The following is a 15,527-nucleotide window of genomic DNA, read 5'->3' on the forward strand; positions in this document are numbered from 1 at the left end:
CTTTGGTTTAAGCAGTAGATTACCAGTGTGCAATAGTCCAGTCCATCCAGAAAGCTTGGAATTCAAGCCAACCCGAAAGCTTGTGTTGGCAGTGTTCAGACACTGAGAGGGAGAAACTGATCTGGGCAAAAATTGGATGCAACATACAGCTTTCTGGATGCAAGCTCCTATGTCTGATTTGCTCTGTCAACATGGCCACTAGCATAGTGAGTCAACACTGTTTTTAGGCATCCTGGACAGTTGCCTGACAGATTGGCCTAATGGAAATATATAAAGTGGGATCTTGCACCTGTCTCAGGACCCTTGTCCAATGTTCAACAAATTGCATGTTGTGACTAGGCTGATTGATTTTACTCTCACCTAACCAGGGCCACCCAAAGTAAAATAGGCCAGTAGTGCCTTTTTTTCAAACTTATGTGGAGCAACAATATTAAAGTGGATGGCTATTGTATTGTCATTACTACCCAAACAAATCCCCAGTGCCCTCCCACCATCTCTCAATGCTTCGCACTGCTGGATTTCCCGTGAGCAGTGAGCCGCCTATGGAGACACAATAGGCCCCAGCATCCTTTCACCATCTTTAGGATGAGACCCAGAATATTTCAGGGTAGGCTTGTAATGATCTCTGCAGGCATACTATTGCAATGCTACCTGTTTCACACCAGTAGTCATAGAGACACTGACCAATTCCTTTCCTAAATAATTCAATGGCTTCTGATCTTAGACTTGGCATCTCAGATTATTGTTGGATATTGAGTATTAGAATAATAAGCAGGTGTTGACACAATTACCCAGGTCTCCCAGAGCTGATAGTGATTAGATGACAGACAATTTATTCAACCACAATATCAAAGCCCAAAAGCCTGACAGATTTCCTGGTGAACTTCAGCGTGGTCCCAATATACAATTTCTCTCTGGCTTGCATTTTGCATTTTAACAAGAAAACATGATGGAATTTTAAGCAGTGTTAACGGGTGCTTAAAGGATAGATGCATGGTTAAATAGTTGATCACAACTCAGCCACAACTCAGCCCTAACATGCCTACTTCCAGCTTCAACGGAGACAGCTGTGGATGCCTGTAAACAACATCCTCGCCCTGGTCAGGACATTCATTGGAGAACCAGGTGGGTAGTGATGGCAGCACTTCACACCCATATGAGGCCTTTAACAGTTTTATTAAAATTGAACTTCACTATACATTAAATCTAAAATAGCATGGTTTTCCTTGGGTTCCTAATTTGATTTGATTTGATTTTTAATTTGATTTATTATATATTAATATACAGTGAAAAGTATTGTTTTTCGCGTTATACAGACAAAGCATACCATTCATAGAGAAGGAAATGAGACAGTGCAGAATGTAGTGTTACAATCATAGCAAGGGTGTAGAGGAAGATCAACTTAATGCAAGGTAGGTCCATTCAAAAATCTAACAGCAGCAGGGAAGTAGCTGTTCATGAGTTGGTTGGTACATGACATCAGACTTTTGTCTTATTTTTCCCGATGGAAGAAGATGGAAGAGAGAATGTCCGGGGTGCTTGGGGTCCTTAATTATGCTGGCTGGTTTGCCGAGGCAGTGAAGTATAGACAGAGTCAATGGATGGGAGACTGGTTTGCGTGATGGATTGGGCTATATTTATGACCTTTTGTCATTTCTTGTGGTCTTGAGCAGAGCAGGAGCCATACCAAGCTGTGATACAACTAGAAAGAATGCTTTCTATGGTGCATTTGTAAAAGTTGGTGAGAGTTGTAGCTGACATGCCAAATTTCCTTAGTCTTCTGAGTTTTCATTGGTAAATTCATTGCAGTGTTAATGTAAGCCTACTTATGATTAATAATAAATAAACTTTAAAGTAGAAACTTTGGTGGGCTTTCTCAACTATAGTGTTGGCATGAGAGGACAAGGACAGGTTGTTGGTGACCTGGACACCTAAAAACTTGAAGCTCTTGGCCATTTCTACTTCGTCCTTGTTGATGTACACAGGGGCATGCTCTCCTCTACACTTCGATGACAATCTCCTTCGTTTTGTTGACATGGATGGAGAGATTATTGTCGCCGCACCAGTTCACCAGATTCTCTATCTCATTCTTGTACTCTGTCTCGTCATTGTTTGAGACCCGACCCACTACTGTGGTGTCATCAGCAAACTAGAAAATTGAGATGGAAGGGAATTTAGCCACATAATCATAGGCGTATAGGTGCATAAGGAGTATAGTAGGGGTCTGAGAACACAGCCTTGTGGGGCACCGGTGTTGGGGATGATCATGGAGGGGATGTTGTTGCCTATCCTTACTGTGGGTTAGGAAGTTTAGTTCCAGTCACAGACAGAGGAGCCGATGCCCAGACCACAGAGTTTTGTGGGAATAATGGTGTTAAAGGCTGAGCTGAAATCAGTAAATAGGAGTCTGACATTGGTGTCTTTGTTATCTAGGTGTTCCAGGGCTCCTGAATCTCATCAGTGAAATGGAGACAGGATTGAGTTCCAGTTTGTTGTGGTTCTTCTTTAAGGGAGAATGTTTATGTTTTCTGTATAAATTACTAGGGGGTAAAAGATGCAACATAATTTAAACTTATTCTTATTTTGTTCTGAGGAAGCTACCAACTCAGACAAGTTCCCCGACTGTGTAATACTGGCACAACTTCTTAAATCTTAATAAATGAACCAAAGATTTTTCTGTTAACCAATTTCTTACGTGCGGTTGGTGCCTTGATGTTTATCTACTAAGTAAAGCCAAAGTGAACAAAAACACAACAAAATTCATGTGGGTATATAAAGTTGTACCTGTAACAATGGAATCAAAGAAAATTATTATGGCTGCTGTCACAATTTCTTCTAGCAAACATCTGGCAGAGAGCTCTTTTTGAGTCAAAACAAATGTTTTTTCGAAAGCTTTAAGTTTACTTATTGGTGGAACAAATAGGCTTACATTTAACACTGCAATGAAATTACTGTGAAAATCCCCTAGTCTCCGCACTCTGGCGCCTGTTCGGTTACACTGAGGGAGAATTTAGCATGGCCAATGCACCTAACGAGCATGTCTTTCGGACTGTGAGAGAAAACCTGAACACTTGGAGAAAACCCACGCAGACATAGGGAGAATGTGCAAACTCCACACAAACAGTGACCCAAGCCGGGAATTGTACCTGGGTCCCTGGTACTGTGAGGCAGCAGTGCTAACCACTGTCTAATCTTTGGAGTTTTCAAACAGACATGGGCAGGATGGAAGGCAGATGTGTCTGACAGCACATCAGAAGATGAAGATCATCACCATCCATGGCAACGTTGACAATCAAAACAAGGGGACACGAGAGGTTTACTGCAGGGTGGAGCATGTGAGCAATGTAAACAGGAGCAGGGCTGAAGTTACAGGAGACACCATGTACAACAGTGGCACCGACAGAAGCCGATCTCTTGGAAGATCACCAATACTTAAGATGTAGGGCACTTTAGGTGATGTTCCCACTTCTACTTGTCCTACAATCATCATCCTTCTCCTTGGGCATGCATCACATCACAGCTCACATCCTGATGCAGAGTGAAGATAAGTCATACAATGTAAGGACACAGACAATGGCTGAATATTAAATTTCTACCCAGGGTCAGTATCCTGCGTGGGCATGATTTAAGAATCCTGGATCTCTCCCTCTGGATGCACCCTGATTTTCAAAATGGAGGCATGGGGATTGGGGTTTAAAATAGGGAACTCATTGGCTTCCAATTAATAACTCATTAAACTCCGAAAGAAACTTGTTACCAGATTGGTAGACTGGCACTGCAAAGCCAAATGTTCTGGTGCATGTTTGACAATGGGTTAATGGATAATTCTTTATTTGATGTTTAAAATTGTTGGGCCATTGGGTATCCTGCAATGAAATTTGCACATGCCCGAGTTTCACTATTTTACACCCTGTCTCGTGCCCTTATGCTGTTGGTCAATTGAAGAGCTTTCTGCTCTCTGTGGCAAGGCAGGAATAGGCCCCAACATGGCCACTGGCTACCTTTGCCAGCTAGGCAGCTGCTGCTCCTGGATTCTCGATTCCATTAATTGAATGAACTCATCTCCTGGCCAGTCAGGGTAGTTACATTTAAAAATGCAATCATGTGAGTGACACAGTTGAGTTACAGGGTCAAAATTGGATATTCAACTGGGTGTTGGGCATCCAACCTCACTTTGAAAATCTGGTACCAAATATTTATCATCCTCTTTAGGGCAGCAGATATGTTGAGATTCAAAGTCTCTAAGTCTGCCTGCCCTCATTGAGAACTGTGCTGAAGCTACTCACTCCATGGCAGACATTCCATTTCTGATCAAGTTGCAATCCTTCATCTTCTCCATTATTGTTGAGAGTGAAGTGTGGTATATCTGTCAATATCTGGCTGAGTTGCTGATGCATATTTAACACAAAGATCCAGCTATTCACCTGCTCATTTATGTCTAACCAAATCTTCCCAGTGAGCACTGAAGGTATCTCCCTCCCATTTCTGGGAAAAGCATGTACCTCCTACTCCTGACAGCACCCTAATTGACTGATGTGCCAATGAATCTGAGTGCTGCTTTTGCACTGTGTGTGGCATCCATCATGAATATTCCCTGGCTTTTCCATTTGTACATTATCCTTTTAAATAGAGTACAGATATGGTTATGGTACCCCCCCCCCGCCCACCCCAGCATCCAGCGTCCACCCCTCACAGTGCAGCTTGGGGATGTAAAACCTCAAAGTCAACATGTATTATTTTCATTTCATTATGATTGTAGATTCCAACTAGTCCATCATGCAAACTAGCCTCCCATCCATTGACTCTGACTACACTTCCCACTGCCTTGGAAAAGCAGCCAGCATAATTAAGGACCTCACATACCCCAGACATACTCTTTTCCACCTTCTTCCTTTGGGAAAAAGATACAAAAGGCTGAGGGCATTTACCAACCGACTCAAAAACATCTTCTTCCCTGTTGCCATCAGGCTTTTGAATGGGCCTACCTTATATTAAGATGATCTTTTTCTACACCCTAGTTATGACTATAACACTACATTCTGCTCTCTCTCCTCTTCTTCTCTATGTACAGTATGCTTTGTCTGTATAGCGTGCAAGAAACAAAACTATTCACTGTATACCAATACATGTGACAATAATAAATCAAATCAAATCAAAAACCACTGATTTTACTGACATTACTTCCTTCTGGATTTTGCCCCTACTTAGAAGCTGTCTGCACATTAATATCAAGTACACTGTTTCCATTGTGACCTTCATCTATACCTAGGCTTAGATATATTGAGATAACCTATTTCTATCAACTTGTTAACTTGTGCATATGACTCCTAATTCATTAAACATGACTGCCCTGCTTTAGCTGACAAAGCCTCTCATTGTACTCCTTGCAGAAGTGCTTCAGGGTAAGCAAGGAACAAGGTGAACAAAGATAAACATCAAGCCTCTCAGCAGTTCACAAACTGGTCTGCATAGAATGATACATTATAGGGAAATGCGACTTATAATTTGTTCTGCATAAACAAAATTCCTGTCACCATTCTCTTCCCCATTACAATTTTTCTGCTAGATATTCACTTGGGTTGCATGCTGTTGGTCACTCCGATTGATATTATCAGCTCTGGTTGAGTTTATTGCTGGGTGTCCGAAGATATTTGATATTTTGTACATTTCTATTCTTGTGTAAGGCATTGTGTCTTAAATTTTGGTTTGTAAGTAAAATGTAACCAGTTGTGGTGTGGACCAGCATGCAGAACTCAACACTGGGTGGTTAAAACATGGACTGCAGAGGACATCAGGACAAAGGAAGAAGTCTGACTGAAAACATCATCGCTGAAGCTGATACTGAACTTATCAAAAAGTTTAAAAGATAGTCTCAGTTTAACAGGGACACACTTACACAGACATGCCAGGGCATGCTCCTGGGCTGGTGGCTAACCACCTGACATCCTGTTTACAGAAACTGACCTGGCTTCTCGGCCTTTTGGCTAAGATCAGGTGTAGTATTGACATGCTGCACTTGGTTGAAGTCAGTAGGTGGCTTCATTTGAAGCAATTTTTAAAAGCGGCATCTCGGCCTATTGACTAAGTTGTGAATGAGATTGAGCCTTGGAGGAGATGCAATGCCTGCTCCAATCAGCTTGGATCATGTAGCTCAAGCCCAAGACAAGAAGTGGTGAGCCTGTTTGTCAGCTTGGATCGGTAATGTCTCACTTGTTGAGATCCTGTTTTAAACTTTGATTGGATTGAATTGGATATAAACAAAAAAAAGCTAACCTTGGCACTGGCTTGTTGAGTATACGTTAATTTCTTTCTTTTGCCTTACCAAAACAAAGAAATCACATCCTCTACTGGCAGATCCCTGAAGACAACCCCAGCTGAGAAGATGAAATGACCACATGCTGGTGGTCTTTGCACGAACAGGGTGAGATTGATAATCTAATTGGATGATTCAATTTAAGGCATTATCTTATATACCGAGGAACCAAGGTCAGAAATGGCTATAAAATGACTGCTGCAACCAGGAAGTGTGACCTGGTCAGTCATGGAAAGTCGGGCATAACAATTCGCTTAGCGACCACTTAGGAATGAGCTATGCACACAGGTCTTACTAACAATTAGTGTTATAAGTACGTACTTTTTTTTTTGTATTCATTTATGGGACATGGGCTTCATTGGCTAGCCAGCATTTATTGCCCATCCCTAGTTTCCCTTGAGAAGATGGTGGTGAGCTGCCTTCTTGAATTGCTGCCTTCTTGAACCCACATGCTGTGGGTTGACCCACAATGCCATTATAGAACATAGAACACTACAGCACAAACAGGCCCTTCAGGGAGGGAATTCCAGGGTTTTGACCCAATGACTGTGAAGGAACGGCGATATAGTTCCAAGTCAGATGAGTGGGTTGGAGGGGAACTTGCAGATGGTGGTGTTCCCATGTATCTGCTGCCCTTATCCTTCTAGGTGGAACTGGTCATAAGTTTGGAAGGTGCTGTCTAAGGATCTTTGGTGAATTGCTGCAGTACATCTCGTAGATAGTACACACTGCTACTAAGTGACTTTGTTCAGGTCTGCACATTGTTGAAGAGACACTTTTAACTTCAGAGAGAGAGAGATCTCTCCTGCAATTTCCAGCAGTGTTTTAGATGTCTGGCATGTTTATTTTTTTTGCTGCTTTTTTTTCTTTAGTTGCTTGACAGAACCACTTTTTAAACTCCTGACTGAAAAGCAAGTCCATTCGCATGTCTTGGAGTCTTTGTCAAAGACCAACTAAACCATTTTTTAAATTTTTTAATCACCGAAACATTTGACACATTTCAAGATATAAATCAACAGGAAATGGAGGTTATTTCATCCCCCACAGGGCTTCTGAATTCTGATAAGCATTTGGCTGGTTAGTAGGTTCCAATGCCTTGATGAAGCTACAGTTGATCAAAGCTTAGCACTTTACATTATTAACGCCTTCCTTTCAAAAATGTCCCCATTGAAGTAGACCTTGACACCGCAGGCGTGAGATTTCATGTAATTGGTCTGCAGTGTAATTCAGATAAAAGTTTTCCCAAGAAGTGGTTAACTTTATAGTATCGGAGCAGGTGAACTGTGTCAGCCATTTTTGGTCAGTGTCTTTTCCTGTGCTTTTTTCAAAACATTTGTACTTGGCTAGTTGGTGAAACTATAGATAACTCCCACTCAGTCATGGTTTCCTGTTGTTGTGATATTGAATGTTAGAAACCAGTTTTGAGCCTCCCACATGACCTTCAGTGCTTGATAGCATAGTTAGGGGATAATTGCTCATCTAGAGCTTGCTACCTTTTAGCCAGACATGCAGGAGGATTAGTTTTAGTCCATTGGAATCTTTGCGCAAGGAAAACACATTTTTCTTTGAGTTGAGATCATCTGACCCTGAAACACCCTTCCTGTCAACACATAGCTCGAGGCTGAGTTCCTGACTTGAGTTGAAGGTGTGTAGCTAGTTTTTTGTTACAGCTTTGGGGTGAACAGATATTACTCTGTTCAGGGTGTATTGGATTGACCAGTGAATAGAAACAGTATCCATTCTGCTTATGACCTGGATATTGATCCATCCAGCTCTCTAATACCTAATGGGTCCATTCCAATAATTTTGTGAACAGTTTGTTGATTAACTCTTCTCACTTCTATCCTCGTGATTCTCAGGTATGGAAATGGTTGCAAAAAACCGACATGTTACAAATGAGATTGTGAGTTGATGCTGGAAATGAGCTTACAATGGTCACAAATAATTTCCCTGCTGGTGTCAATCTATCACACTGACAAATTCGACATGCAACATCAACTGGCAAATGTTCATTTTGGAAGGGAGAACAAAATAACAGTATTATTTAAATGCAGAAGCTGCAACACAAAGGGACTTGTAGAAACTTGTGCACGAAACACAAAGTTGGCACATAGATGCAGCAGGTAATCAGGAAGGCTAATGGATGGTTGGCCCTTATTTCAAGGTGGTTGGAATATATGAGTAGGGAAGTTTTGCTGCAACTGTACAAGATACGGGTGAGACTCATTTGGAGGACTGTTTTTCTCCACTTAATTAAGGAAAGATAGTGGCTGGAAAATTCCAGCCATTCACCCCGGTAGGATTCCATCATTGGAGGCAGTTCAAAGAAGGTTCACTTGGATGATCCCTGGCACGATGGGATTGTCTTATGATGAAAGGTTAAGCAGGTTGGGACTCCATTCATTGGAATTTAGAAGTACTTAAGGAAGTGACCCTAGAAACAGTGGAGGCATTGGTGGCCACCTTCCAAGATTCAACTGTAGAACAGTTCCTGCAGATTGGAGGGTAGCTCATGTAACCTTACTATTTAAAAAGGGAAGTAGGGAGAAAACAGGGAATTAGACTAGTCAGCCTGACATTGGTAGTGGCAAAATTTCTATAATTCATTATCAAAGAGCTTATAGAAAAACATTTGGAAAACAGTAGCAGGATCGGACAGAGTCAGCATAGATTTATGAAAGCAAAATGGTGTTTGACAGCTTTACTGGAATTCTTTGAGAATGCAACTAACAGACTTTATGAGGGAGGAGACAGTGGATGTGGTTTATTTGGACTTTTAGAAAGCTTTTGCAGGAGATTAATGTGTACAATTAAAGCACATAGGATTGAGGGTGGTGCTTTGAGCGGGATGGAAAACTGCTTGGCAGACTGGAAACAAAGACAAGAATCAACACATCATTTCCTGAATGACAGGCAGTGACTAGTGGGGCTCTGCAGGGATCAATGCTGGGACCTCAGCTATTTAATATATATGTAAATGGTTTAGATGAGGGAACTAAATGTAATATCTCCAAATGTACAGATAACACAAAACTGGGTGGGATGGTGAACTGTGAGGAGGATGCAGAGGTAATTGTATGAGATTTGGACAAGATGAGTGAGTGGGAAAATGCATGATGGATATAATGTAAACAAATGTAAGGTTATTCACTTTGATAGCAAAAACAGGAAGACAAATTATTATCTGATATTATAGATAATTACTATAGATTGAGAGAGGGGAATGCACAATGAAACCTTGGTGTCCTCGAACACCAGTCACTGAAGGTAAACATGCAGGTGCAGCAGCCAGTAAAAAAGGCAAATGATATGTTGGCCTTCATAGAGAGAGGATTCAAGTACAGGAGCAGGGATGTCTTGCTGCAACTATACGGGGCCTTAGTAAAGCTACATCTGGAATTGTGTTCCGGTTTGATCTCCTTATCTGAGGAAAGACGTTCTTGCTATAGAGGGAGTGCAGAGAAGATTTGCCAGATAGATTCCTGACAAATGAGGCGAGATTAAGTCAGCTGGGATTATATTCATTGGAGTTTAGAAGAATGAGGGGGGAATCTCACTGAAACCTATAAAATTCTAACAGGTCTAGACAGAGTAGATGCAAGAAGGATGTTCCTGATATTGGGGGTGTCCAGAATCAGAGGTCATAGTTTAAGGCTAAGGGGTAAATCTTTTAGGACTGAGATAAGGAGAAATTCCTTCACCCAGAGAGTGGTAAGCCTGTGGAATTCATAACCACAAAAAGAAGTTGAGGGCAAAACATTGTATGTTTTCGAGAAGAAATTAGATGTAGCACTCCGGGTGAAGGGGATCAAAGGATATGGGGGGAAGGTGGGATCAGGCTATTGGGTTGGAAGATCAGCCAAGGTTATAATGAATGGCAGAGACGACTCAAAGGGCTAAATGGACTACTCCTTCTCCTATTTTCTAAGTTCACTGTCCCTGGTTTGGGAGCTTTATTGTGTATATAACTGAAGTTATTTGGTCTGAGAGTGTTTGATGTGACAATGTAGAGTGAATTTATTCAGCATCCATCAGTTATTCTTAAAATGTGGTGTTGGCCTGGTCAAGTTACAACACGAGAATGTGTACGTGCTATTCACATAGAAACAGTCTGCTGCAGGAAAAACTAAGCAATTAATCAGAAGTGGAGGTGGACAATATGTAACTAACTGGGGGAGAAGGATCTTAAACAATTCTGTTCTCACATTGACAGAGCCCAGCATGCAAGTGCACAATACAAACAACAACTCACTTTTAAATGACACGTAGTAAGTAATGTATCAAAAGTAATACCAGTAAAGGCGTTTTTAGTATTTTTGACACTATGCTGTAGAAAGAGGAATGAGGACAACAGATCCAAAGCTTGATAAAAGAGGTAGATTTAAGGAGTTTGCCATTATTCAGAACAAAGCCGTTCAATTGATCAGCAACCTACAAGCACTGGCTTAAACACCCACTGTCCACCAATAGGGTACCATAGCTGTAGTGTATACTATTTACAGGTTTCATGGCAGCAACTTGTCAAAGACTTTTTAGGCAGCACCCTCAAACCTTCAGAGTCCATCATTACCTAGGACAAAGGCAGTTGCTGCATGGGAACACCATCACCTCGCGTTCCTCTCCAAGTCACATACTATACTGACCTGGATCATTGTTCCTTCAACTTTGAACTTCTCTACCCAAAACCATTCTTGGAGTAGTTCATGACTTGGATACAGTGGCTCAAGATGAAGTCTGGCCAACGGTTTTTCAGAACAACTAGTGAATGGGCAAGAAATGCCAGAATGCCAGCAACAGCCATCTGCAGAGAACGAATGGTGAAACTTTGTGCAAAACCAAAGACCAATTTGTAATGCTGCTAAAAACCCAGTGTTGTGAAAGCCTAGCTAAAGTTATAGATTTTGCACTACAGAAGGCTATTTGGCTTCTCATATCTGTGTTGTCTCTTTTCCAAAAGGTTCCAAAACTAATTCCATTGCTATGCCCTCTGCCCAAAGTTATCTCATGCTTCAAATGATTATTTAGCTCTTCATTAAAAGGTGTAATAGTCTCAGCCTCAATTTGTTGAACCATAGAATCCCAACAGTGCAGCAGAGGCCATTCAAGTTTACTCTGACTGAGTATCTTTCCCAGGCTCTTTCCACGTAACCCTACCACAGCTAATCCACCTAACGTACACACCTTGGGACACGATGGGGCAATTCAGCATGGCCAATTCACCTAACCTGCACACCTTTGGGAGGAAACCAGAGCACCCAGAGAAAATACACACAGACGGGGGAGAAATGCTACATGGTCACCCAAGTCCGGAATCAAACCCAGGTCCCTGGCACTGTGAGGAAGCAGTGCTAACCACTGTGTCATGGTGCTGTTGAATTATTTCCTGTGAAACAGTATTCTATGTTGTAACAAACTCACACATTCAGAGGTTTTTCCCATCGTTCTTCCTTTACTCTCTGGTGGACACATTGAATTGATAACCCATTAGCCCAGTGTCTCAATTCAGTGGAAATATTTTTCACCATATCAGAAACTTGATTTCTTTTTAACTCTTGATAAAACCTCCATCATACCTTCTTAATTATTGATCATCGAGGTACTGCCATTGTTAGAAATAAAACTCAGAAACCTGAAATCATGAAGAAGAAAAAATTTATTTTGTTTTACAGTAATACAATTGAGTCCCAACACTTCTACTATGGTGAGGTGAATCGCACATTGCAAACTGATCAATACAAAAGAAGACTTCAGTCAGACACAGTGCAGACGTTGTAATCAGACGTGTATCAAATGAGAAACTGGAACATTCTAAATCGTCTGGTGCATGAATCCTCATCAGATCACCGCTGTGGGGTTTAGCAAGAAGCAAAGGAACAAGCTTCAAGGAGATCTGAAATAGAGAAGAACAAGTGCTTAGAATATGACTGCAACGGTTCTCACTGTAAATCGCCTTCAGCAATGGGTCTTTAACTTTATCTGCCACGGCATTATATACAGGTAGTCAAGATCAAGCACAATCTGTAGGTTAAACAGGAACAGAGGAGGATGGGGAATAGACCAGGATTGTGAGAGGACTATGACTATACGCAGCAAAAGAGGACAAAGAGTATGGGAGATAGGGTTGGGGAGGTAGAGCAGAGTTAAATACTGCATGAGAATGTAGAGGAGGGTTACAGGGAATAAAGTAAAAGATAGAGGAGCATGGCTAAAAATCAGTGGGTGAAGGAACGAAGGAGAAAAATGGAAACCGTGGAGCAGATTAGAGGCTGAGGAATAGGAATGTAGATCAGAGACACAGGGACTGGAGGAGGGTAGAAGGGCAAACCTCATCAGAGTTAGAGACGTAGGGAAGGAGAAAGTTAGAATAGGGTTAAAGGCCACGGGAGGGCAGGATTAGAATCTAAGTGAGGGATAATTAGAAGGTATAGAATAATGCGAGACAGAAGAGGGACGGGGAGAAAGAATTAAAGATCATGGAAGTTGTCAGAGTGGGGCTGAAGTATTTATGAAGGATGTACCATTACAATCAGTGACACTGAGTAACAGTGGAGCTGAGGAATGGAAGGGGGGAGTGAGAGTGAAGCAAATGTGGATAGCGCAAAGAGAAGATGGTTAGGAAAAAGGAGGGGAAAGAGAAAATTGAGAGGGAGAAAGATCCAGAATAAAGTATTATGTAGCTAATAAGTGGACAAGAGGAGCAACACCCTTGAATTTGAATACACAGCCTGAAAGGGCAAGTGGAAGCATATTCAATAGTAACTTGCAAAATGGAAGTGGATAGATCATTAAAAAGCAAAGATTAACAGGACTGTAGAAAAAGAGTAGCAGAGTAGGGCTGACTGGGTAGCTCTTTCAGAAAGTGGCAGAGGCATGAGGGACTGAATGACCCACCTTCTGTAAATTCATTCTAGGAATTCTAACTGAACAATAATGGCTGAGACTCAAATTAGCATAGAAATCATAGAATCCCTACAGTACAGAAAGAGGCCATTCAGCCCATTGAGTCTGCACCGACCACAATCCCACCCAGGTCCTACCCCCATATCTCTACATATTTTATCCACTAATCCCTCTAACCTACGCATCTCAGGACACTAAGGGCAATTTTTAGCATGGCCAATCAACCTAATCTTTGGACTGTGGGAGGAAACCGGAGCATCCGGAGGAAACCCATGCAGACACAAGGAGAATGTGCAAACTCCACACAGACAGTGACTCAAGCCGAGAATCAAACCCAGATCCCTGGAGCTGTGAAGCAGCAGTGCTAACCACTGTGCTACCGAGCCACGCTGATTATGGGTGAATGGGGGAAGGGTGGTAGTTTACAAAACACACTAGGTTGACCATCATGTAGTGGGGAAGGGGAGGGGGTGAGGTGGGAGGTTGAGGTGGGAGAAGAGCAAACAATACGTGGCCTACAAATAAATAAATTTTAAATGCTCTATTTGTATCAGCTCAGGGTAAATCATCTGTATGAGGAAAGTATGCCTTGCAAAATATAAGACAAATGCTCAGTGATATCACCCAGTGACAGGTGTCTATAATTATAATCAGGCTCAAATCAAATCCCTTTCTGATAATTGAACTATAGAGCATCACAAAGGTTTGGAACCCTTAATGCGGGGGGAAGACAAGGCAGATTTCAGCAACAGATAGATGTAGGAGCTAGAAACTTGTGACCCTTTTGAAGCATTCTTGTCCATAAGTCTCTAGAAGGAGACATAATTACAAGTTTGTCCTTCCCGGTCTAGTGGAAAAGCAGCAGATCAGCACTCTGATCATGAGCAGGCATACTGACCTGTCACCTAACTGACCTAGTGTTCAAGATGGTCATGGACATCTCCATCAAAGAATGAAAAAGTAACAGCATTTTTTAGGCCCTTTCTAAAGTGAACCAAATGCTGATTTGGGGCAATAGCAGTGGGTTGGGGAGAAATGGTTGGGCCGGGTGGGCTGGGGGCAGCGGGTGGCGGCGGGGGTGGGGGGGGTGGTGGCGGTGTTAGATGACCCTGCCCTGGTCAGTACTGATTATATTTTACAATCTCTCCCCCATGGCAGGTGCCTGGAATGCAAAACTTATTTCAGTTAATTGGCATTTCACTGACCCAAAAATGTCCATGGTGGGGACCAAACTGTGGTTTTCTGAACCGCAGTTTGTTTTATGAACTTTGATGCTCATGTATTTGAAGGGCCTATGAGGAATGCAATATTTTATTTCAGGTATGAATTGCTCTGTCAGGTGCAGCATTGATTAAATAGTGTGACTTAGCTCCAACTTCAGAACACATCCTTGCAAATGGATTGAGACATCAATTTCAACCACTGCAACGTTCATATCACCAGTCTGAGTTGCAATTGAAAGTAGCAAACTCCCCCGGAGTACATTTATTATACACATTTAAAATTAATTGTTTCCAATTATTTCTAAACTGCACTGAGCCTATGGGTAATCCTAGCTGATCTTTGAGAATAGGCTAAAGCAATTCTTAAGGCAATGTTCCCTCTAATTGTCCTTCAGTCTCAGTGACCCATTTGTTTCACTGCTATGCAATTCCTTAAGAGTATCTTGTAACCATACATGTGAATCTTAAAGGTGTCACTTCTTGTGTGTTGCCTGGTTATCCCCTACACGATTATCTCTGAATCGCAACACAACTGCACATTCAAGCAGTTTAGAGAGAACAATGCCTCAAGCTTTTGATTGATAATATCTCGGTCAATAATTGCCAGATGATGAAAATTTAGGAAGGCTGAGAAGGCAGAATAGAAAAGCTGAAATTCTAATGCTGGGGATGTTACACTGAAGAAAACCTGACCTCAGCTAGACAAAAGCCAGATCTTGTACCAGATCACTGGGGAAAAGTACAGTAATTATTTACTGTAATTATAGACAAGTATGGAAGTTTCATATTTCCTAGGCTACCATCAAGTACAAAGCAGGACTATGCCAGCAAAGTATCCAGAAAAGTCACCAAGATCAATGTGTCTCAAAAGAATGGGGCAATGCCTAGCTGAATTCATACATCATGATTATTGTCAGACACTGACTCCCTGATCTCAGCTATCCAGATCCACACAGGTATGAAAGGCTACATTCAATGAAGGACCAACAAAGTTGGGAGTGAAGCTTGGAACCCAGAAATTGGAATTCGGAGGAGCAGACACCTTAAACCCCACCAGAATGGGATAGGCCACTGAACAAGATGTACTGAAT

General features: G+C 41.8%; 1 protein-coding gene across 1 annotated transcript in view; it reads right to left on the reverse strand.

The window, feature by feature from the left end:
• Window positions 1-12,002: 12,002 nt before the first annotated feature.
• Window positions 12,003-15,527, reverse strand: part of tfa (transferrin-a) — a 46,732-nt gene continuing 43,207 nt past the window's right edge. The window contains exon 17 of the mRNA XM_080186349.1: window positions 12,003-12,203. Coding sequence (XP_080042475.1) covers window positions 12,169-12,203 — 35 coding nt within the window. The 3' untranslated portion in view covers window positions 12,003-12,168. The remainder of the gene's footprint in view (window positions 12,204-15,527) is intronic.

Source organism: Carcharhinus amblyrhynchos, chromosome 3 (genome assembly GCF_965287045.1).
Source record: "Carcharhinus amblyrhynchos chromosome 3, sCarAmb.v2.hapA, whole genome shotgun sequence".
Taxonomy (NCBI): Eukaryota; Metazoa; Chordata; class Chondrichthyes; order Carcharhiniformes; family Carcharhinidae; genus Carcharhinus; species Carcharhinus amblyrhynchos.